The sequence below is a fragment of the Staurois parvus genome, unplaced genomic scaffold (genome assembly GCF_062004578.1).
Source record: "Staurois parvus isolate SC_StPar_1 unplaced genomic scaffold, SC_StPar_1.0 ptg000836l, whole genome shotgun sequence".
NCBI classification, from domain to species: Eukaryota; Metazoa; Chordata; class Amphibia; order Anura; family Ranidae; genus Staurois; species Staurois parvus.
In genome coordinates, this window is record NW_028318632.1 from 328,686 (window position 1) to 354,351 (window position 25,666).

General features: G+C 43.2%; 1 protein-coding gene across 1 annotated transcript in view; it reads left to right on the forward strand.

Moving 5' to 3' along the window:
• Window positions 1-25,666, forward strand: part of ANKAR (ankyrin and armadillo repeat containing) — a 282,038-nt gene that overhangs the window by 176,349 nt on the left and 80,023 nt on the right. The window contains exons 16-17 of the mRNA XM_089655357.1: window positions 13,471-13,577; window positions 21,389-21,511. Of these exons, the coding sequence (XP_089511483.1) occupies window positions 13,471-13,577; window positions 21,389-21,511 (230 nt within the window). The remainder of the gene's footprint in view (window positions 1-13,470; window positions 13,578-21,388; window positions 21,512-25,666) is intronic.

Below are 25,666 nucleotides of genomic sequence, written 5' to 3' on the forward strand. Positions count from 1 at the left end.
GGTGTCACGCATGAGCTGCCAATGGCTGACATCTAAGTTACACAGGGGAGTACCTTTATCCGCTTGTAACATCAGGAAATCGGTGATGGCCTTTCGCAGTTCGTAAACATATGTAGGGTTGAATTCCACCTTGTTGCAACGTCGCAGATCAGGCGATGCTGTGGAATTCCGTTCTGCCGCTGCAGCTCAAGGAGGGTGTGCTTTGTGGTGTAGGAATGGCTGAAATGCATGCAAAGTTTACGTGACATTTTAAGGATGTCTTGCAGTGGGATGGTGGATTTTAGGAACCGCTTGACAACCAGATTGAACACGTGAGCCATGCATGGCGCATGGCACAACCTTCCTTGACGCAGAGCAGACACCATGTTCTTTCCGTTGTCGGTCAACATGGTTCTGATTTTCAGTTTGCGCGGAGACAGCCATCTGTCGATTTCTCTGTTCATTACACTCAGAAGTTCCTCCCCTGTGTGACTACGTTCGCCAAGGCATACCAGGTGCAGCACAGCGTGACACCGTTGCGCCCTGCACATGTGATATGCCGGTCGGGTAATGGGACTTGGCACGGGGGTGGCGGCTGAGGACACGGCGGAAGAAGAGGTGGTAGAGGCGGACATCTTTGCTGGACCAAGGACGTGCAAACGTGGAGGCAAAAGCGGCGTGACCTGTCCAAGTTGCTGGTGCGGCTGTGCCGGCACCACGTTCACCCAGTGGGCCGTAAATGACATGTACTGTCCCTGACCGTAGTTACAGCTCCACACGTCGGCGCTGCCGTGCACTTTGGCAGAGACCGACATGCTCAAAGACTGGCCCACCATCTCTTCTACATGTGAATGCAGGGCTGGCACTGCCTTTTTGGCGAAGAAATGCCGGCTTGGCACTCTCCACCGCGGCTCGGCACAAGCCATCATTTCTCGGAAAGGTGCTGAGTCCACCACTTGGAAAGGGAGGAACTGCAGCACCAGCAACTTGGACAGGAGGACGTTCAGCTTCTGCACCGTCGGGTGCGTGCTCGCAAACTGTTGTCTCTTGGAAACGGATTCCAAGAAAGACTGCTGACGGAATCCGTGAAGAGGAGTAGCAGGAGAAGGAGCATCTGAACGAGCGGAAGATGCCAACGAGCGACAACTCCCCTCAGCAGAGGTGTTGGAGCCTTGACTGGCTGATAGAGGGCGATTGACGTCGGGTGACGGAGCAAGTAACGGAGCGGGTGATGGAGCGGGGGCTGGGGCAGGCAGAACCGCCGTATCTTTATCACGGTTTTCCCAGGCCACCGAATGGCGACGCTGCATATGCTGACGCAACGCTGTAGTCCCAACATTGGCCCCCTGGCCACGCTTGACTTTCTGGCCACATAGTCGACATACGGCTACGTTTACTTCCTCGGGTGGCTTGACGAAAAATTGCCACACCGCCGAGTAGGAAACTTTGCCCCCGCTACTCCTCACTGGCTGACTGCTACTTCCTCCGTGCACACCGGCACCACTACTGGCCGTGGTGGTAGGCTGCAGTGGAGCTGGTGCTCTACTCCGTGGCCGTTTGGCTCCACTGACACTGCTGCGACCCTGCTGCCTCCTGGGCAACCCACCGACTGTTTTGCTCGCTGGCAAGCTGGCATCCTCTTCTCCTGATGATGCGGAAGCAATAGCCTGATGACGACGAGGCTGCCAAGTGCGATCAGCCTCATCATCATCAATTAGGGTCTCCGCCTCACTACTAGCCCCCTCGGCTGCGTGTGGGTCAGGAGACAGACCTGTCTCTAGACCGGCTACCGAGCCACTCTCCTCGCCAGTACTTCTTCGCCTGGCTGCTGAAGAGGCGGATGTCTCCCCCCGTTCCTGACCGCCCTCTGTTAGCTCTTCCTCACTGTACAGTGGGGCTGAGCCCACAGCATGCGATACTTCGCTTGGTGAGGGAACACCAAAGGACAGGGGCAGGTCGAGGACACGTGATTTCAGTGGGCTTGCTCCCGGGCCATGCCAACTAACGGTTGTGTCTGACGTACCCACCGACCGTTGGCTGTAGGTGTCAGAGGTGACCTGGGAAGAGGAAGACGACCGAGTCAACCAATCGATGACGGCAGGGTTGTCGGTGGAGACACGACCGCTGGATGACACCGGGAGCACTGGCCTCTGGCTGCGACTAGTGCTGCCTCGACCCCTTCCTCTGCTGCCACGTCTGCTCGCTCCTGAAACATTGCCTCCTCTGCCACTCCTCTGCGTGTTGTCTGACATACTCTTTAATTCAATAAGCACCCCAAAAATAAAAACGGATTTAACTCTTTGAACGTACAATAGTGGTTGTGAAGCAGAAAGTCAGTTTATTTAGCACAATCGGTCAATTGCAGCTTGCCGTTGGCTGGAAACTGTACGTTTATGTCACTGGAATGCACTAATCACCCAAAAAATATTACCGCCACCCGGCGTGTATATGGATTTAACTCTTTGAACGTACAATAGTGGTTGTGAAGCAGAAAGTCAGTTTATTTAGCACAATCGGTCAATTGCAGCTTGCCGTTGGCTGGAAACTGTACGTTTATGTCACTGGAATGCACTAATCACCCAAAAAATATTACCGCCACCCGGCGTGTATATGGATTTAACTCTTTGAACGTACAATAGTGGTTGTGAAGCAGAAAGTCAGTTTATTTAGCCCAATCGGTCAATTGCAGCTTGCCGTTGGCTGGAAACTGTACGTTTATGTCACTGGAATGCACTAATCACCCAAAAAATATTACCGCCACCCGGCGTGTAAATGGATCTAACTCTTTGAACGTACAATAGTGGTTGTGAAGCAGAAAGTCAGTTTATTTAGCACAATCGGTCAATTGCAGCTTGCCGTTGGCTGGAAACTGTACGTTTATGTCACTGGAATGCACTAATCACCCAAAAAATATTACCGCCACCCGGCGTGTATATGGATTTAACTCTTTGAACGTACAATAGTGGTTGTGAAGCAGAAAGTCAGTTTATTTAGCACAATCGGTCAATTGCAGCTTGCCGTTGGCTGGAAACTGTACGTTTATGTCACTGGAATGCACTAATCACCCAAAAAATATTACCGCCACCCGGCGTGTAAATGGATCTAACTCTTTGAACGTACAATAGTGGTTGTGAAGCAGAAAGTCAGTTTATTTAGCACAATCGGTCAATTGCAGCTTGCCGTTGGCTGGAAACTGTACGTTTATGTCACTGGAATGCACTAATCACCCAAAAAATATTACCGCCACCCGGCGTGTATATGGATTTAACTCTTTGAACGTACAATAGTGGTTGTGAAGCAGAAAGTCAGTTTATTTAGCACAATCGGTCAATTGCAGCTTGCCGTTGGCTGGAAACTGTACGTTTATGTCACTGGAATGCACTAATCACCCAAAAAATATTACCGCCACCCGGCGTGTAAATGGATCTAACTCTTTGAACGTACAATAGTGGTTGTGAAGCAGAAAGTCAGTTTATTTAGCACAATCGGTCAATTGCAGCTTGCCGTTGGCTGGAAACTGTACGTTTATGTCACTGGAATGCACTAATCACCCAAAAAATATTACCGCCACACGGCGTGTATATGGATTTAACTCTTTGAACGTACAATAGTGGTTGTGAAGCAGAAAGTCAGTTTATTTAGCACAATCGGTCAATTGCAGCTTGCCGTTGGCTGGAAACTGTACGTTTATGTCACTGGAATGCACTAATCACCCAAAAAATATTACCGCCACCCGGCGTGTAAATGGATCTAACTCTTTGAGCGTACAATAGTGGTTGTGAAGCAGAAAGTCAGTTTATTTAGCACAATCGGTCAATTACAGCTTGCCGTTGGCTGGAAACTGTACGTTTATGTCACTGGAATGCACTAATCACCCAAAAAATATTACCGCCACCCGGCGTGTAAATGGATCTAACTCTTTGAACGTACAATAGTGGTTGTGAAGCAGAAAGTCAGTTTATTTAGCACAATCGGTCAATTGCAGCTTGCCGTTGGCTGGAAACTGTACGTTTATGTCACTGGAATGCACTAATCACCCAAAAAATATTACCGCCACCCGGCGTGTAAATGGATCTAACTCTTTGAACGTACAATAGTGGTTGTGAAGCAGAAAGTCAGTTTATTTAGCACAATCGGTCAATTGCAGCTTGCCGTTGGCTGGAAACTGTACGTTTATGTCACTGGAATGCACTAATCACCCAAAAAATATTACCGCCACCCGGCGTGTATATGGATTTAACTCTTGGAACGTACAATAGTGGTTGTGAAGCAGAAAGTCAGTTTATTTAGCACAATCGGTCAATTGCAGCTTGCCGTTGGCTGCAAACTGTACGTTTATGTCACTGGAATGCACTAATCACCCAAAAAATATTACCGCCACCCGGCGTGTAAATGGATCTAACTCTTTGAACATACAATAGTGGTTGTGAAGCAGAAAGTCAGTTTATTTAGCACAATCGGTCAATTGCAGCTTGCCGTTGGCTGGAAACTGTACGTTTATGTCACTGGAATGCACTAATCACCCAAAAAATATTACCGCCAGCCGGCGTGTAAATGGATTTAACTCTTTGAACGTACAATAGTGGTTGTGAAGCAGAAAGTCAGTTTATTTTGCACAATCGGCAAACTGCAGCACCAACTGTGCACGACAGCCACCAAAAAAAAAAAGGGTGTATGTCACTTTAAATTTTCGATTCTTTGATAGCTGTGTCCCTAAGTAACTATTCTGTGTCCCTGAGTAACGATTCTGTGTCCCTGAGTAACGATTCTGTGTCCCTGAGTAACGATTCTGTGTCCCTGAGTAACGATTCTGTGGCCCTAAAGTCTCTGTGGCCCTAACTCTGTCCCTTAATACACACAGGTCTGTCTCTCTTGAATGACCGGAGGCTAATGGAGAATTCTAAGATGGCCGCGATTTATAGTGCTGGCTGGCTGCTGATTGGCTAATGCGATCACATGTCATGAATGCATTATGGGTCAGCGCGCCTTGTCTGCGCGCCTTCCCAGAGATCCCCGCCCCATCTTCTCTGTCCATTTTCTCCGTCGGCACACATGTCGCCGCCATTTTTGGGAAAATGCGATTCGTGCATCCGAAGTTTGCTAATCTTCGGATTCGTCGCGAATAGAATTTTTCCAAATCTTCGGAACGAATTCCACTTCGTCATGTTCGATTCGCTCATCTCTACTTAACACCTAAACCACTTAAACCAGCAACCACAAACTTTTTAAGAGTAGACTGAAGAAAGAGATACTGGTGGTGCTCATGCCAATTAGAAACTACTTTGTTTGCAGCTGACTAGGCATATAGATAATGGGGTTGGTTTACTAAAGGAAAAGGACTGTGCACTTTGCAAGGGAGTTTGTGTCAGCTCTCAGTAAATGAGGTGAAGCTTCAAATTCCAAAGAATACCCAATCACATACAAAGGAAAATAAAAAACCAGCATTTTCCGTTGCTCATGATTGGATGATGGAAGTCAGCAGTGCTCTCCCCTCATTTACTAACCTCTGGAGTAAATTCCCTTGCAAAGTGAAATCACATTTGCAAAGTGCACATCTATTTGCCTATAGTAAATCGACTTCAATATGCCTTGAGTATGTTACATAGTACCAGTGACTCTTTATTAAAAGAAAGAAAGACAGAAAGTAGACAAATGAAATTTGAAGAAAAAATTACTACTAAATTGGTTGTAAACCCTCACCTTGTAAAACCACCATTTCAGTTTAAAATAGAAATGAAAGGCAACACATTTGTGTAAAGATATAAAAACATTATAAATACCTTTTTGTTTGCCTTTTTCAAAAGTGATCACATTCTCTCTAAGCTCCTTGTGCAGAGAAGAACAGTGAGCTAGGGGAGGAGATACAACAGGACACTGATCTTCCCAGTGTGCTGTGCAGGGGAGGTTTGTTTCAGGGTGAGTCTTATCATTGGAGAAGAGCAGGCTGAGCTCCTAGCATAGCTAGAGAACTGACCAAGTACATATCAGGAATATAAAATGTTGGCTTTACACATTCTTTAAAAGAGAAGTACAGCTAAATTTCATTTTAGTTCCTTCTGCACTCCTGTGACCCATTTTCAGGTGACGGGCTGAAGCCTGCTGTCGGCTGATGTCACAAAGCCGGTCCAGGCTTGGGAAAGATCCTGACAATACGGTCATGATCCAGCCAGGAATCTGGATCGGCACCAGCGGGGAACAAATGCAGCATTGGACTGATGCTGCATCAACATAGGCATGATTTCTAAAAAAAACCCCATACTTCTCTTTTAAGTAAAATCAGGGCTGGATTAACATCTCATGAGGCTATAGATACAGACTACCAAGTGCATTAATCATATCATGTTATCATATACTGTTCCTCCTCCTGTGCTGCTAAAAACACAAAGCATAAGTTATTTTGAAATAAAGATACGTCACATGAGTGTGCTATTTATTATTGATTATTTATTTGCTATATTTGTGTACTATTATGTATAGGGATGTGCTACACAATTTATAGTGAATCATGTATATACACTGTGTGCATAATTATTAGGCAAGTTGTATTTTTGAGGATTAATTTCATTATTGAACAACTACAGTACTCTTGGTCAATCCAAAATATTAATAAACCTCACACCTGAATATTTAAGAAAGTAAAACTGAGGTTTTGGCTTTCTTAGGAGAATATCTATGTATGCACAATTAGTGGGCAACTATTGTGCAGAATTATTATGTGACAAAATGAAAAATAAAAATGTTTCAAATCTCAAGTGAGAATAATAAACAAACAATTTAAAATGTACAAATAAACATTTCTGACGTTTAAAAAAAAAAAAAAAAAAAATCAGTGACCAATATAGCCACCCTTCTTTTCAATAGCAATCATAAGCCTTCCATTCATGGAGTCTGTCAGTTTCTTGATCTGTTGACGATCTACTTTTTGTGCAGCAGCAACCACAGCCTCCCAGACACTGTTCAGAGAGGTTTACTGTTTTTCTTCACCATAATTCTCCCATTTAAGAAGGGCCCACAAGTTTTCAGTAGGGTTTAGGTCAGGTGTGGAAGGGGGCCATGTAATAATTCTTTCATCTGGCTAGCCACACAGTGGATTACTTCAATGCCTACGATGGATCATTGTCCTGCAGAAGTATCATGGTCTTCTTGAAGGATGCAGACCTTTTCCTGTACCATGGCTTGAAGAAAGTGTCTCCAAAAAACTGGCAGTAGGTTTGGGAGTTGATTTTGAATCTTCAACCTCAAAAGGTCCAACTTTCTCATCTTTAATATTACCAGCCCATACCAGTACCCCACCTAAACCTTTCTGGCATCTGAGTCGAAGTGGAGCTGTTTGCCCGTTACTGATTCAGCCATGGGCCCATCCACCTGGTCCATCAAGAGTCACTCTCATCTCATCAGTCCATAAAACCTTTGAAAAATCTGTCTTCAAATATTTCTTGGCCCGGTCTTGAGATTTCAATTTATGTGTCTTCTTCAGTGGTGGTTGGATTTCAGCCTTCATTACCTTGGCCATGCTTCTGAGCACGGAACACTTTGTACTTCTGGGCACTCCAGGTAGGTTGCAGTTCTGGAATATGACAACACTGGAGGATAATGTGTTCCTGGTAGCTTCATGTTTTCATTCTTCTCAAATCTTATTTTCCTCAACACATTTCTTGCAAACCTGTTGACTATTTGCAACAAAACGTTTGATGGCTCTGTGATCCCGCCCAAATATCTTAACAAGTGTTGCATCCCTCTGAAACACTTTTTACAATGTTTGATATTTCAGAGTCAGTTAAATCTCTTTTTTGGCCCATTTTGGCAGAGGAAAAGAAGCTGGCTAATAATTATGCACACCTTGATATTGGGTGTTGATCTCCTTGGGCCACACCCTCCCTCATTACATAAATACACATCACCTGATATGCTTAAATGCAACTCAAGTTTATACAGGTTGGAGCTGGACAAAATGCTTAAAAATGATGATTTGGTCAAAATACTCACTTGCCTAATAATTTTTTTTAACAGAGTTTATTAAACACAGAAGTGTAATAGAGGTATGCGGTTGACAATGAACACTAGCCAGTAGTTAAACAGTCAGTACAGTGCACTGAGTTGATACATCAAATGCAAAGACAAATAGGCTGAGTCATCCAGAATTAGATGCAAAAGGCAAATAACGTATGCAGTCAGGTCTCACAATAATCATGATGCAATAAGAACAATGGAAAACATTCCCCCATTCTTCATCCTAGGAGCAAAAGAGAGGGTGAGGAGGAAGTGGGGGAGAAGAAAAGGAGGTGGAAGGGGAAGGATGGGTGGATGAAAGGAAATGGAGGAAGGGGGAGGAGAGGAAGGGACAGGGGGGAGTTGGAATACTAAGGGCGGAATGGGAAAAGAGATATCTAAGGCTCAATCGGGTTCTAGATTACCTTCCCAGGAATCTAGCCAGGTAATCCATATCTTATCAAATTTCCTAGGACAGTTGCGATTAGTATAGGTAAGTTTGTACTAGTATAGGTAAGTTTGTGCGCAGTAGCAATCTACTACCTGGTTGTAAATCTTTGGGGTATTCCTGTTTGTTGTATATTTATCGTTTGTACACATGTAGCACTGTATTTATAGTTGCATGCCAAGACTCAGCAGTCGGAGGCATAGGGGATTTCCAGGGGATTTTCATTTAAGGAGGATTTCCCTCCTTGCATAAATGGAGGCAAAAAATACTTATAGTTTAATATAGTGACTGAGTTCAGCACCATCCAGCACTCCCAAAAGCAACATTTTATGGTCTAGATTTAGGGCCAAATCATAGGTGTTTTTAATAACATTCAAGACAGATGTCTAGAAATCCCTAAGTGGGGCAGGTGCAGACCATGTGATGAAATGTACTTTCAGCTTGCTGACATTGTGTGCATAGGGGACTAATGGAGGCGTATGTACCAGCCAAGCGAACAGGAGTATAGTAAGCTCTGTGGATGAATTTAACCCTTGGCTGAGACCATATTGGTAACATAGCTGCCTGCCATTTGGAGAACAGCTTAGTCAGTCCCACCAAAAGAGCCACTGAGAGGCGAAGATAAATTAGAGGACAGAGGCTTCCCCAAGGTTTGAGAGGTCAGGAGACGCTCTAAAGCACGGGTGTCAAAATGGAGGCCCTCCAGCTGTTGCCAAACTACGAGTTCCATGAAGCATTGCAAGATTGACAGTTACAAGCATGACTCCCAAAGGCAGAGGCATGATGGGACTTGTAGTTTCGCAACAGCTGGAGGGCCGCCAGTTTGAAACCCCAGCTCTAAAGGATCAGATTCAAGGGCAACATCAGCTGGAAATTGTGTGAACACTGCATGCCTGAGTTGCAAATGAGGAGGTCCTCAAAGTTATGCAGCCTGCCATTAGATATATGTTTGAGTCCCACAATCCTTTGAGCAGCCCACAATTGGGGATCAGGCAACATAGCCAAGTGGGGGCAGAGTTGGGTTGGCCCAAAGGGGAATATGAGGGGAGAACATAGAAGGCTGGCGATACTGTGCCCTCGCCTGTTGCCACACCACAACAGTGGTTCTCATTAGACAAGTGCAGAAGGGGCCCACAGGCCTTGGAAGACTAGATTACTAAGAGTAGCATAAGAGTCAACGATGGCTGCTTCCAGCGTAACCGCTGGGTTGTCCCTCTGCTGCAAGAACAACCATCGCACCGCAACCGATACTGCAGGCCAATAGTAAAGATGGAAGTTAGGCAAAGAAAGTCCCCCCTGTGAAAGGGATAGTTTCAGTGTAGACTTGGCTAATTGGGGGATCTTGTCAGCCCAAATAAATGAGCCAACAATACCATCTAGCTTGCTAAAAAGGATTTGGGTATGCAAAAAAATATAGAAACTTAGGTAAGTATATCATTTTTAGCAGGTTAATTCTTTGCACCGGTGATAATGGAAGGGTACTCCAAGTGGAGCATCTCTGAGATAGGGATTGAAGCAAGGGGAGTTCATTGAGATCCACATAGGATTGGAGAGAGTTACTAATACGAATCCTAAGGTATTTAAACTCCGTAACCCACTGTAATGGAGTGTCAGTAACAGGTGGGGCAGGCCAGTGCCCAAGAGGGAATAAGCTGGATTTGTCCCAGTTGATCCGTAAGCCAGAGAAGGCACCGCACTTGCCGAATAATTGTGCACAATGTATTTATACTACAACAACAATACCTTACTGTATGTAAAGGGTGTGATACACCGCTAGGAGATCATATACTCTGTGTGGATGTGTATATTTTTATACTATGACAAAAGTACCTGTATATTGTATGCAAACGGCTCTGATACACTGCATAGGAGGGTTTTTACATACTACATATAGGGTGTGATATTCTGCATAAGAGATCATATATATATTTACACTATGTCAGCAATACCCTACTGCAGTGTTTTTCAACCTCTTTGTATTCAAGGCATCTTTTAGAATTGCACCCAACCCTGGGGCACACCAGTCTGAGGTGCATCCGAGCCCGAGCACTTTTTGCATGTTCTATGCTTATGAAACACGCAAAAAAGGTGCTGGCATGATTTTTAAATTGAACCCCACCAAAATACGTGGTACTGCAGTACCATGCGTTTAAGTGGGCTCAAACAAACATGTAGTTGGTAGATGTGCGGGGGTGCCATTAAGAATTAATTGCACCTATGCACAACTGCAAAAGGCAACTCACAAATCCCCCCTGCTAGCCAAAACCCCCATTCCTAAATCTTCCCTTTTGGCATAACCCCCCTCCTTCCCCCAAATACCCCCGCTTTGCCCTTGCTACAGAAAAATGACACAAAGCCCTGTACAGTTCGACCATGAAAGAGTTACTGTGTTAATTTGGGGGAAGGAGGGAGAGCTTATCCCGTTCTTCCTCCGGGCTCTCTTCCTCTCTATGCAAAAGTGAAAGCTGTGTAAGCCGTCTGCCTGCATCCTATCAATTGATGATGTCATCAGTTGCTAAGAGAAGGCCGGGTGCCTTACACAGCTTTCACTTTTGCCAGCAAAAAGTACAGATAGTGTAATTTAGCTGCGACACACCAGGATGCCGCAGCACCCCAATTGAAAGACCATGCCCCACTGTATATAAAGGGGTTGCATACACAGCATAGACAATCTTGTATGTATTTATACTATGACAACAGTAATAGCCTGAACAAATTTCTAAAACATCCAAACCTATGTGCTAACAAAAGTGAGGCATTAAACGCTGCACATATGTACTGTGTAGTAAACATGTCCTGTCATCAGTGACTACTACATTACCCAAGTCATATTTCCAGTTGTGCATTTTGCCCAAGGTGCCTTTTATCCAAGATGTACCACTCTCAAGTTCTGCCAATCCACTACTTATGCCCTTTTTACCTCTGCATACCCTTTATACTATTTTGTCCTCAGTTTTCATTTTCTATACATGCTATCTCTTTGCTTCCTCACCATTGTTATGGGCCTTCTCTAGCCTCTACCTCTCTGCATCCATTTTTAATAATATAGCTAACCAATAGGGTTCTCACCCCAGCCTATGACTGGCTGACAGTCAAAGTCTGGCTCCACATAGGCCTCCTCTTGTACGTTCGCTATGTGAAGGAACTAAACTTGTGCATGAACGGAGGTAGGATAATTCAGAGGTATAAAAGATGGAAAAACTGTCTTGGAAGCAGACAAAGGCACTAATAGACTTAATGGAAAATCAGACCCTAGATAAAGAAAGTGGAACGTTTTTAGCCTTTCAGTTGTGTTAGAATTACCTTTTAAGAAAATAACTGAAATCATATGAGATATGATAAAACATATATAAATAATTCTGTAAAAATAAAGATATCACCAGAGAAGATAGTGATGGAAAATATGTGGATTACAGTAAAAATAAATACATTTAGCGCCAGGACAATTTAAAAGAGAATTTTGGGAACTACAATGCTATGAAGATTGAAGGGAGTCAGAAGGAAAGCTACCAAGTGGACAAAAATTAAGAGAAGAAAGTGGCGTCATCATGTTTATACTGTATGTTAAAGTAATAGTGCAGCGCTATAAATGCATGTTATCAATCATAAATGCATGTAAAGTCAAAAAAGTGCAAATAAGTGCAATAATGATGTAAACTGGTAAATGGTGCTAAACAAAGTTCATATAATCATTCCTGAATAATGGAATGTCCTTCGTGTGAGAGTACCAACTCAGAGAGTGCCTATGACTGGCATGTGTGGTTATCCGTGATAAATAGTAGTGCATGAACTCGTGAAAGGTAATCCACCCTTGGGACGGGTGTACACTCACCAGAACAAAAGTATTAATGTGCATGGGTTATACACATCACACATCTGGGGGTGCAGCGGTATGCTGCCAGCTATGGGTTAGTCATCCAGCTCCATCCATCCATCAGGGTGGGTGCCAAAATGGTCCTGGGGAGGAATTAGCTCAGCCACAAGAGCCAGAAAGGTGCTTAATAGTGTAGTACTTTATTATAATGGTCACGGGTAACATATTCATATACACCCTGAGGACGTGTTGATACACGAAACGTGTTGGGTGGAGCCCTATTGCTGACGCCATGCCGCCACCATTGAGGAGCGGTGGCCATCTTGGTACTCACTTTGCTATTATTTTTATTACTCCACGTGGATATTTTAAATTGTTACTCGTGACCATTATAATAAAGTACTACACTATTAAGCACCTTTATGGCTCCTGTGGCTGAGCTAATTCCTCCCCAGGACCATTACCGCTGCACCCCCAGATGTGTCATGTGTATAACCCATGCACATTAATACTTTTGTTCTGGTGAGTGTACACCCGTCCCAAGGGTAGATTACCTTTCACGAGTTCATGCACTACTGTTCGTCACGGATAAACCATACGTGCCATTCATAGGCATTCTCTGAGTTGGTACTCTCACACGAAGAACATTCCATTATTCAGGAATGATTATATGAACTTTATTTAGCACCATTTACCAGTTTACATCATTATTGCACTTATTTGCACTTTTTTGACTTTACATGCGTTTATGATTGATAACATGCATTTATAGCGCTGCACTATTACTTTAACATATTTCTATTCTGGGACTGTTGCCAATACCCCGAGTGCTAGCGGCTACCTTCATATATTTATATTTATCTTGTTTAATACCATTTTAGTAGTCTATATAAATTTACCAGTGCTCGCTTTATCATTATTTTTAAACATCTCAATGTTTATACTGTAAAAAAGAGGAAATGACAAAGCGCCATGATAAAGAAGATCCAGAGAGTGAGATAACTGAACAGTAATGAAAGTAAATAAACGTTAGAATGTGAAAATGCGGTAGTCTGATTTTAAAATATCTGTATGCTGCAGAAAACTTATATGCTAACCATAAAAAGTATACCTTTTATTTATTTATTTTGTCTAGCATATGTCATTTGGAAAAAACAGTTGTCATGAGAGAATTAAAGGTATTGAGCATCTTGGATTCATTAATGACAAATAACATTACATTTTTCTCTGTGTTGAACAGGTGTAGCTCTTATAAATAATCCAGTCACACAGGAGAAGATAGTGGAGGAACAAGCACTAACAACGCTGGTTCAGCTTCTGAAAACTCACAGTTCTCTGAAAATTAAGGTATTCCAATAGGCAGTAAATATCTTCACCAACTATCTTTGTTACCAACTTTTAATTTTCTCTTTTTCCAGTATAGCTGGGATTCACTTTCCATTTTTTAAGCATAGATCAAACATCAAATGCAAGGCAAAAAATAGAAATAGTTAAAATATAACAGCAAAACTCCTTTGTTGACCTGTAACATTAATTTGACCCTTAGATACCTCAGCCCAACATCCAAGGCCTCTAAGAGGCACAGGTGTTCACTACCTCCAGGAAAAGCTAGGCACTTGAAATCCTAAAATGTCCTCCAGCCTGTTACAAGAGTACATTTGCAGGGATTTTGTGTCTCTCAAAGGCTCAGTGATATCACCCATACCTTCCAGAAATGTTGGAAGCTTTTTTTTTTCTTTGGTACAAACCTTAAAGTAGAATTTCACTCTTTCAGTCACTCTCTATTTTTAACCCTTATGCTGCTTGCATTAGTAAATAGATAGGAAAGAATATAATATTTACTTGTTTTCAACTTTTTTTTACATTTCTACAGTTACTTCCTGGTTTTCATGCCTAGGCAAATGATGTCATACATCCCAGAAGTCTTCAGGAGAGGATAAGGGGTTTTCTTAGCTAAGCCCGCCCTCCTGCCTGCATGAGTTCTAGGAAGTAAATGCTACATGAATCCTCTGCCCTTATTCAAGATGGCCATGGCCAGAAATGCTAGGTGCTGTTTTTCAAAGTGATTTCTTAAAAAAAAAATAAGCTTGGAAACATGGGTGAGTTTGCTTTGAATATTAAAATTGAACTAAACCGTGTTTTTGGTTTGTGGTGCTCAGATGCAGTAAAGTTTCACTTTAATTTTTGAGGGCTTCTTCAAGTAATTTATATTTGGTGGGTGGGAAGCTATACGTAATGTTCTTATGGAAGGTCCCATTTAAACTTTAACCTAACCCTGAAAAGTAAAAAAAAAAAAAAAATTGACTCCGTCACTGTGAGAAGATAAGAAAATGTGACACAGGATTCACATTTAGGGTGAATGCAATGTTCCAGACTAGTGTTTCTGGCCAGAGAGAGCTGTGGATTTGACTTTCTCTGGATTCTGCAGCTCTGAATCAGAGCATTTGATCTTGTGTCTCGGTTTTGCTAGACACCCGCAACCTGACTGAGTACACAGGTGTGAGGTGTCATTATATATTAAGGTCTGAGAATAGCTCAGGGCTCCCAGCTTGGAGACTGCTCCCAGTGGGGGAGATGGAAGGTCTCTTTGAGGGGCCAGAGGACTCAGCTAGAAGCCAAGAGACAGAGGTCTCAGTTCCAGGAATCTGGTCAGCTCCTATTAGGATGTCAGGAGAACCCCAATCCATAGGCGGGCCATGCAGGAGGGTGCTGTGACTAAAGGCTAGAGAGCCAAGTATCCAGAAGAGCTGGACAATACAGTCTGAAAGACTGGTGAAAGGAGCAGTATGATACTGCTTTGAAGCTTAGTGAACTTATGAGCCAGGTGGCTTAGCATTTTCCAGTGTTTGTCTTTTTGCTGGAGAAGATTCCCTGCATGGGAAGTCAATCATTTGTAAACTTTTGCTTTTTTTTAAATGTAGGCTATAAAGTCCTTAAAAATAGTTCTGTCTGTCGTGGGCTAACTAAAACAATGCATCTACCACAAGAGCTAACTACGCCATGTCACATATGGTGGACGATTTAGCGGGCAAATTGACAGTGGAATCCAGGTCTTCACTCCAGTGATGAGTCCATGTCAGGAAATATTGGCTGTGTGTGGAAGTGCAGCCAGGCAAAAAGCCTTGCATGTTGCAGGTGGTGTACCTGTGAAAGGAAAGGGAAAAAGTTCTGCTGTGAACTGTTACAAGTTGCTGTGTGTATGACTGCAAAGATGGGACGGTCAAGCGTAAAGAGGAAGCAATGTTTGCTGAGATGAGAAAAAAAGACTATTATGGATAGAGGGAATATTGCCCAAGCCCATTCCAGAGAGTCCACCAGTGTGCGAATGTGCTGTGGACTGGTGCAAGAGGCATTTGACAGCATTAAGCCAAGCCAAAGAGGAAAGCAAGTCTGTGCTATATGCCAGAAGAGTAGCTGACCAGAGGCCAGCACCAAGTGTGGTTGCCCATAGTAACATAGAGGAGGCCAGTCAGGCTGTCTCTGTGGACCATGGGGTAGATATAACATGCATAACATCATGACAGAGGGGTTCACGAGGAGCCAGCACAGCCAGCTGGAGAGCGCTGGCAAAGTTCTGCTAGGAGAGTGTGGTCTCAACAGCAACAAGAAGAAAGGTGGAGCTACAACAGAGAAGTGGCTCATCTTTTCAATAAAGATGGGAGTGAAAATGTACCATGCCTAGAATTTGGTCAGTTGGGGTACAGGGTCTTTTCTTGCCCCAGATTCTGGAATACAGCTGGATACAATATGTTTCAGGAAAAGCCTTTACCTGCAGGCCCAGTTTGCTGTTCCAAAGTGTTGGCTGTTACCACTGAACATGTAATCCGTTTCGCCTGTAAAAGGTGTTGAAGAGTCCAAGAAGGCTGCGATGTTGCCCTGGGACCATATGGGGGCATTAGTCTGTGGAAGTGTTACAGAGGAGGGTCAATGCGCTCAATTGAAGATTATAGCTGTCAACTGGAGTGGTAAGATTGTTGCTGATATACAGTGGGGCAAAAAAGTATTTAGTCAGCCACCAATTGTGCAAGTTCTCCCACTTAAAAAGATGAGAGAGGCCTGTAATTGGCATCATAGGTAGACCTCAACTATGAAAGACAAAATGAGAAAAAAAATCCAGACAATCACATTGGCTGATTTGGAAAGAATTTATTTGCAAATTATGGTGGAAAATAAGTATTTGGTCACCTACAAACAAGCAAGATTTCTGGCTCTCACAGACCTGTACCTTCTTCTTTAAGAGGCTCCTCTGTCCTGCACTCATTACCTGTATCAATGGCACCTGTTTGAACTTGTTATCAGTATAAAAGACACCTTTCCACAACCTCAGTCACACTCCAATCTCCACTATGGCGAAGACCAAAGAGCTGTCGAAGGACACCAGAAACAAAATTGTAGACCTGCACCAGACTGGGAAGACTGAATCTGCAATAGGCAAGCAGCTTGGTGTGAACAAATCAACAGTGGGAGCAATAATTAGAAAATGGAAGACATACAAGACCACTGATAATCTCCCTCGATCTGGGGCTCCACGCAAGATCTCACCCCGTGGGGTCAAAATGATCACAAGAACGGTGAGCAAAAATCCCAGGACCACACGGGGGGGACCTAGTGAATGACCTGCAGAGAGCTGGGACCAACATAACAAAGGCTACTATCAGTAACACACTACGCCGCCAGGGACTCAGATCCTGCAGTGCCAGACGTGTCCCCCTGCTTAAGCCAGTACATGTCCAGGCCCATCTAAAGTTTGCTAGAGAGCATTTGGATGATCCAGAAGAGGATTGGGAGAATGTCATATGGTCAGATGAAACCAAAATAGAACTGTTTGGTAGAAACACAACTCGTCGTGTTTGGAGGAGAGAGAATGCGGAGTTGCATCCAAAGAACACCATACCTACTGTGAAGCATGGGGGTGGCAACATCATGCTTTGGGGCTGTTTCTCCGCAAAGGGACCAGGACGACTGATCCATGTACAGGACAGAATAAATGGGGCCATGTATTGTGAGATTTTGAGTACAAACCTCCTTCCATCAGCAAGGGCATTGAAGATGAATCGTGGCTGGGTCTTCCAACATGACAATGATCCCAAACATACCGCCCGGGCAACGAAGGAGTGGCTTCGTAAGAAGCATTTAAAGGTCCTGGAGTGGCCTAGCCAGTCTCCAGATCTCAACCCCATAGAAAACCTTTGGAGGGAGTTGAAAGTCCGTGTTGCTCAGCGACAGCCCCAAAACATCACTGCTCTAGAGGAGATCTGCATGGAGGAATGGGCCAACATACCAGCAACAGTGTGTGCCAACCTTGTGAAGACTTACAGGAAACATTTGACCTCTGTCATTGCCAACAAAGGATATATAACAAAGTATTGAGATGAACTTTTGATATTGACCAAATACTTATTTTCCACCATAATTTGCAAATAAATTCTTTCCAAATCAGCCAATGTAATTGTCTGGATTTTTTTCTCATTTTGTCTCTCATAGTTGAGGTCTACCTATGATGCCAATTACAGGCCTCTCTCATCTTTTTAAGTGGGAGAACTTGCACAATTGGTGGCTGACTAAATACATTTTGCCCCACTGTAAATGTGAGAAGTGTGAGAGAAACTGATTAGGAGTATAATCTGTGTGAAGTGGTGGCAAGTCTGTATGGAGATCTGCTACAATTAGAGACATGCTGCTGTGTAGTACCCTATCTAGTGGGGAAATATGGGTTAATGTTGAACCCGCAGCGTGCCGGAGGACTGATAAGTACTTGTCTTCATGCAGTGTTATGTGTAGCAGGGAGACAAGTAGTAAAGCTAAATATGATGATGTGCTGCTAATGAATTTGAAAAAGCTGAGGTAAATAATGGGTTAATGCAGCCTGCTAGAATAGTAGTCTTATGAGATTAATGAAGCCCCTGTGCCATTGCCCCTAGCTACCATGACAGGTGAAACAGAGGTGTCCCTGGATACCTCCCAGGAGCTCATGGTGTCTGAGCTTGAGGTTTCCCAGGACAACTGTGTAGCCATCCTGATGGGCAAATGTGTTTCTCTTAATGTGAAAAAATAATGTACTAAATGTCCCACTGGCTCAAGCTGGTGATGGTGTGAGACAGCCTGTAAAAGTCAGGAATGATGATAATGCTGATAATGTTGGGAAATGCATTACTGACAATGTTGCTGATGATGGTTTGGTGTCTCTCATGGCAACCACAGGTAGTGCCGCAGAGTTGTCTCTGCAAATCTCATGAGGACTCCCTGTGTTGGAGCTGGCGGTTGTCCAGGACAGCTTTGCTACTGCTGTGGGGGAAATGAGCTAAAATGGTAGAACATATATTATCAGGGTTTGATATGGTTACTGGATCCCAGAAATGATAGACTGGAATAGTCTGGCCATAAAATTATGTGCGTGGTTGAAGCAAACTCCCATGTGTAATAGTCACAGCACCCTGTGACATGACAGGTGCGGTGCAAAATGGAGAGTCTGTAGAGCTGCTAGTAGTTGAGGGTACGTTGGTTGCTCGCTTGTGTGAGGTCCCTCCTCGGGTCTGATCCTAACAAACACTGACAATATGACAATTTTGGAAAATATGAAACAATACTGACCATTGAGCAATCCCGTGAATAAGGTTTTGTTTGCCAAGGGTAACAGGAAAAGGGTTGGTGAACCTAAAAGACCGAGTGCGATTGTTAAAACTAGTATAAATGAGGAAAAAAATGATTCTTCATTAAGCAAAGTTGGATCCCCTACACCTTTAAGACAGGGAGCTGGGGAGAAGTGTTAGAAAAGGCAGAGGACCCCGGAAAAAGAATGATGCGTTCAGGAACCCCAGGAATAGAGGGAGAAGGCTGCGTATACAGAACTGTAGGACCACATTGAGATTCACGATAGGGAGAGCCTGGAAACATACCCAGAAAAAGAGTTGGACCTACGTAGCTAATGGCTGGCACATAGGTGTCACAACCACAGTAATGGTTCTCTGGTTCAAAACAAGGGGGGGGTGGGAATTGTGACAGAACGAGAATCTAAAAATAAGAAAATGTGACACAGGATTTGCATTTAAGGTGAATGCGACATTCCAGACTAGTGTTTCTGGGCAAAGAAAAATGTGGATTTGGCTTTCTCTGGATTCTGCAGCTCTGGATTGAAACACTCTATCCTGTGTCTGGGTTTTGCTAGACACCTGGAACCTGACTGAATACACAGGTGTGAGATGTCATCATATACTCAGTTCTGGAAATAGCTCAGGGCTCCCAGTTTGGAAACTGCTCCCAGTGAGGGAGACGGACGGTGTCATTGAGGGGTCAGAGGACTCAGCCAGAAGTGAAGAGACAGAGGTCTCTGTTCCAGGAGTCAGGTCAGCTCCTATCGGGATGTCAGGAGAGCCCCAATCCATAGGCCAGATTTGCGCCATGCAGCAGGGTGCTGTGACTAAAGGCTAGAGAGCAAGGCATCCAGCAGAGCTGTACAACACAGTCTGAGAAACTGGTAGGAGGAGCAGCATTTTCCGGTGTTTGTCTTTTTGCTGGTGCTGGAGAAGATTCCCTGCATGGGAGTCATTCATTTGTGAACTTTTGCTTTCTTTTAAATAAAAGTGGGCTACAAAACCCTTAAACAGTTCCTGTCTGCTGTGGACCAACTAAAAAACACACACACACTCATGTCTGTACTTCACAAATAATCATCTAGTTATTAAGGGTCCTAAAATTCGATTGAATGTCATGTGAAAGCTTAATATTGAATGCATTTTGGGATCATCCAACAAAAAGAAGCCAGCATTAAGATCGATAGATTATATGTGAGTTGTAAACACACCTCATAATACAGCAGGCTGTAGAACTGTCTTGCAGCAACCGCAAGCAATGATATTTTTTTATGTGGGTTTCTGTTCAATTAAATTACAACAGACTTCAAGTGAAGTGACTTCACTACAGGGCAAAGTATTTTGATATTCATGTCAATAACTATCATCTGAAAGTGGCTAGACTTCCCCTGGCACAGGGATTTTACAGCATAGTAAACATTTTCTGAACTAAAAACTGAACCTTTTCTGATCTGAGCAGGAATATTGGATTTGGTCATTACATGAAGTGCCACATGTACTTGTGGACCGTGTGATGCTATGCTGTAGCCTTCCTGGCGGTATTCCCGAGTGTAGCTCGGGGTAAAGTTTCAGTACCACAAGCGGTAACCCCCGAGCTACACTCGGGCTTACCATGCGGCGCTGCTCCGGGATCTGTTCTTCACTTACCTTGTCCTGCGCTCCCGCATTGTCCCTCCTGCAGTGTCCCCGGCAATGTCCTCCGGTGGATGCCGGCAACTGTCATCTGGGTTCCGTCCCCTGCGAGCGTCGGGATGTACGGGGACGGAACGGTGGGAAATTTGAAAATGACAAAAAGTGACATTCACTAAAATCACATAGTAAAACATTACTGTATCAAACCATTTCACATACATTTTGTCCCTAGTGCTTTGTACTGTGCCCTGCCTGCATTTTTACTGTTCTTTCTGCCTGGAAACTGGGAAATGTCCATGGCGTTCAAAAATCAGAACCACTTGCAAAATTGAGTGATGATTTGTGGGGGAAATTCGTCATCGAACACTGAAAACGATTTTGTGACTTTGCTCAGTGATGTGCGAACTTGGCGCTATATTTCAAATTTCAGTGTTTTTGGTTTCATTATATTATTGTATTAAATTTATTATTATATTATTATTTTTTATGATTATTTATTAAATTATAATTTATGATTTCGTGTTTCAAATTGTAACATACCCGGGATGTTTACTAGACTCTTGTTCAGACAGATTTCAGTGAGTTATTCCTAAAAATTACAGGCCTACAATAAAAAAAATAATACATATTTCCATGCAAAAAAATGTACCGCTTTGAGCACAAAAATATGGACATAATCAGACCGCTAGGGAGGTTAAAGCCACTGAGTGGGTCATTCACATGTGAGCATACAGGTGGATCAAATTATGCTTTATGTCTTCTTATATGTACTTTTGGCTCTAGTGTCACTGCTGAACCCAAGAACCATTTCTCCTTTTGGAAAGGAGTTATTTGCTTACATCATAATAGTCATTTTGTCCCATTCTTTAATCTTAAAAAAAAAAAACTTGCATATTTTAATGATTTAATTTATTTTTTGTGTGTCTTGTTGGACAGGTTGAAGCTGCTTGTACTATAGCTTGTATTGTCCTGAAAAATTCTAGCCTGCAAAGTCTCTTGCATGAAAAAGAAGGATTTAAATATACAGATGTTCTTAGTCTCCTCCATGCCTGTGATAAGGTATTTCTTACTGTGCTGTTTTGTACTTACATTATACTCCTTGTTAGCCTAAGCACAATCCATGACTAAAATGTGTATGCACAACATTTGCTCTGTTGGTGATATCTGTGGACATTTCTTGAGTATCTTTGGAGAGGTTGAGGTCTTGCAGACTGCTCACCTGTACTAAACTGGAGAAACTGTAGCATATGTTGAAGGGGAAGTGTGAAAGGCGGGTTAGGTGGTGCAGTCTTTGTTGACCTTAGGAACCTGAAGCGCATCCCTAATAAACATTGTTGAGTGGTGGTTGTCACGGTGCATGCTTGCTGCCCTCCCATTCCTGGTCAACGAGGCTGCATGGACTTTGAACTGTAGGGGGAACCCCACACTACTTTTCCCCCTTTTTTAAGGGCCAGTACACGTTTTGAAAAATGGTGGAACAAAACACTATTCCAACCAGACTCTTATCCTGGCATGGAGCCTAGGTGGGTGCAGAAAGCATGCACCTCCTCCTTCCTGTACCATATTAGACAACTTGAAATAGTGTCCCCTGATATGAGTCCATCATCAATCATGATAACCCATCTCCCCACAATGTTTCCCCACTGTGATGGTGACCCACCACCAAAAAAGGTTGCCCCACGATACCGCCATTAAATGACAGACTCCTGGGTGATGACATTGACCAAATATGGTGGATCAATTGCTCTCAAGTCTCACTCCACCACCTACAGTAAGCTGTGTTTTGACCCTCTTGAGCATCAGCTGTTCAGGTATTTTGAGTAAGCAATGCCTTACCTCTCCTTAGGCTTAATCGTTTGTGGTACAACATGTCTTTTAAAATAGAAAATAGAAAAATTCCTGGCTCAACTTGCCAACCAGCCTGCAAACAAACTGAATTAACCTGTCTAACAGTAGGCATTAAAAACAGGGGTTTAGTTAGCACAGATTTGCAAATACATGCATAAGCTACAAAGCCTCGTCACAGCACCCCAATATTCTGTAGTTCCTAACTCTACAAATTTTGAGAGCCCCCACAGTAGAGGCACATGTATTTAATGGATAGACCAAGGGCAGGTGGACCTGAGGGAGCCCACCCCTCCTTAAAGGTACAGGAGCACACTGGACACCCAGCATATAGCACAATGGCAGCTAAGGTCTCCAGTGCAGCCCCTCACCAACAATTCAACAGTACAAAAAATGGCCACTGCTGCAGTCTATAACTGGCCTTCACAGCAAGGAGCATATGAAAGGGCGACGCATGTCAAACAACAAAAGAGAAATTCCCGGCTCAACTTGCAAACCAGCCTGCAAACAAACCAAATTATCCTGTCTAACAGTATGCGTTTAAAAACAGGGGTTTAGTTGGTTAATGGATAGACCAAGGGCAGGTGGACCTGAGGGAGCCCATCCCTCCTTAAAAGGTACAGGAGCGCACTGAGGCAGTGGCCATTTTTTAAAATGTCTTTTAAAAGACACAGAGGACAGTTGCTGCATTGGGTGACCGCAGCCCACATACCTCCATTGTTACATGTTTGGTAAGCCTAGAAGAGACCGATGCATGTAGCACAGATCCTGGAACGCCTATTACCATAGGGGCGTCTTAATGCCAGTCTTACATAGCACTAGAACGTGATTCTGAGATCTACGGAATGCAACAATATCTTTAATATCCGCTTTGGATTTTTAATCAGTTGTATAGAGGCTCTAAGTATGCTTCCACCATGACGGAACCAATTTTGGTTCAACTTAAGCTCCACCTCCAATGGGTCCTAAGGCCCCTTATTACTATTTCTGATTCAGATTTGGATGCTTTATATGCCTTTCTCTAAAGAACATATATTTCAGCAAGTTCCATGTGACTCAGATTTACGAGAAGTTCCTGATAGCGTTCTTAAAACTAATAGAGGTGTTCTTATAACTGTGTAAAGACTTTCCCAATATACTTGGTATGTAAACCTTTTCTCTATGAGGACTGGAAACAACCTGTAAAATCATGGACTTCCTCCTGACAATTTGTTTTTCCCTTTGAAGGGAATTCACTGACGTGGTCTCTGGCCACTCTAGCTGCTAGATTCATCAACCTTAACAAACATACCAAAGAGGTTGATGATATTCTCACTCTAAAGGATTTCACCTAATGGCAGTTAGCTACCCTACTTAATTCTCAGTTTAAGCTATTTGAAATAACTGTTTATCCCCTATTGGGAATGACTCAATTTTTTTACTTCGGCTGGATGACATATCTTACAGGAGACCCCTCCATGTCTTGACAAATCCTTGTGTTCTGGAGCTTTTTGAATAAAGGTCTGGAGCCCAGCGGTTCAGCAGTGATAGTGCTTTACAAGCATTTCAGCTTGTGTCTTGCATGGGTCTACTGTCTGTTCAAATGCATAAGATGCTTTTAATTTGTTCCTGACACTCCGAGGATATGCTCAAGGAACTTAAAATCGGAGCTCCACCCAAAAGGGGAAGTTCTGCTTTAAGGACTGCTCCCCTGCTCCCCATTAAGTATTGGCACCTTTGGGGGGGGGCACCCAAATTTGACAGGTACCCACTCCCATTTCGGGTCCGATCGCCTAGGCATTCAGAAACGAAAGGTGCCCTCCCTCACTTCCTTACTGTAGTCTTTTGGGACACATGACAGTTCCCAGAAGACTACAGGACCATTCATGAGGCGCAGAGCTACTCGCACATGCACAGTGGGTACCCGGCTGTGAAGCCGCAAGCTATCACAGCCGGGTGCCCACACTGAAGATGCCAGCCTCCTGGAATCCAGGACAGCCGGTGAAACGGGCTACGGGGGACACACCACGGAATGAGGGACAGGTAAGTGGCTATTATTTAAAAGTCAGCAGCTACAGTTTTTTTAGTTGCTGACTTTTATTTTTTGACAGATGAGTGGAACTCCACTTTAATTTACTTGCCTTTTAAGGGTAGGCTTCTCTTTGGTTCTGCCCTTGACACCACTATTCCTCATGCCTCTGGTGCTAAGGCTGCATGCTGATCTTAATGCAGGAGATCTTGGGATGGAGCAAGAATTAATGGCATGCCTGCGCCATTGCAATTTTGATGTGGGTGCGGGAAAGTGTGTGATTACACGCAGTCCTGTACTTACATATAGTGTGAACCCAGCCTAAAACAGAGTAAGTCATATTCTCCTTTACTGGTGGCTGGGTGTACCTCAGGGAATAGTCCTGTTGCCTTAACCATTTTATTCTTCTCACTTGAAAAGACTATCCTAGTTCAAGCCGGTCTGCTCCCTAAATTTTCTGACTACAATCATCAAGAATTTATTTAACCACTTGTCCTCTAAAAGATTTACCCCCCTTAATGACCAGGCCTCTTTTTGCTACTTGGCTCTGCACTAATTCAACTGATAATTGCACAGTAATGAAATGCTGTACCCAAACGAAATTTACGTTTTTTTTCACATAAATAGAGCTTTCTTTCGGTGGTATTTGATCACCTGTGCCCTTTTTTATTTTTCGCTTTAAACAAAAAAAGACTGAAAATTTTGAAGAAAAACTATATTTTTTACTTTCGGCTATAAAAAATATATAGTAAACTCAAAGTTAGTTATAACTTTAAACCAAAATGTATTCTGCTACATGTTTTTGGTAATAAAAATCCAAATAAGTGTATATTGATTGCTTTTTGTGAAAGTTATAGCGTCTACAAACTATGGTATAAATACTGCAATTTACTCCATTTTTTTTTTGCTATACAGCGCTGCACTAGTTTAACGGACAATTGCGCAGTCATGCAATATGGTACATAAATGAAATGTATGTCCTTTTTTCACACAAATAGAGCTTTCTTTTGGTGGTGTTTGATCACCTGTGCGCTTTTTATTTTTGGCGCTATAAACAAAAATTTTTTAGAAATATAAAAAAAAAAAAATTCTCATTTCTGTAATCAAAAATATAAAAAAAAAAAAAAAAATTGTCAAATTTAGGCCAAAATGTATTCTGGTATATGTATTTGGTTAAAAAATCCCAATAAGTGTATATTTATTTTGCTTTGTGTGAAAGTTATAGCATCTACAAACTATGGTATAGATAATGGAATTTACACAGCTTTTACATTCTGACTGCTCATCACATTTCTTAAGGTTCTAAGATACCAGGACAGTACAAACACCACCAAATGACCCCTTTTCAGAAAGTAGACACC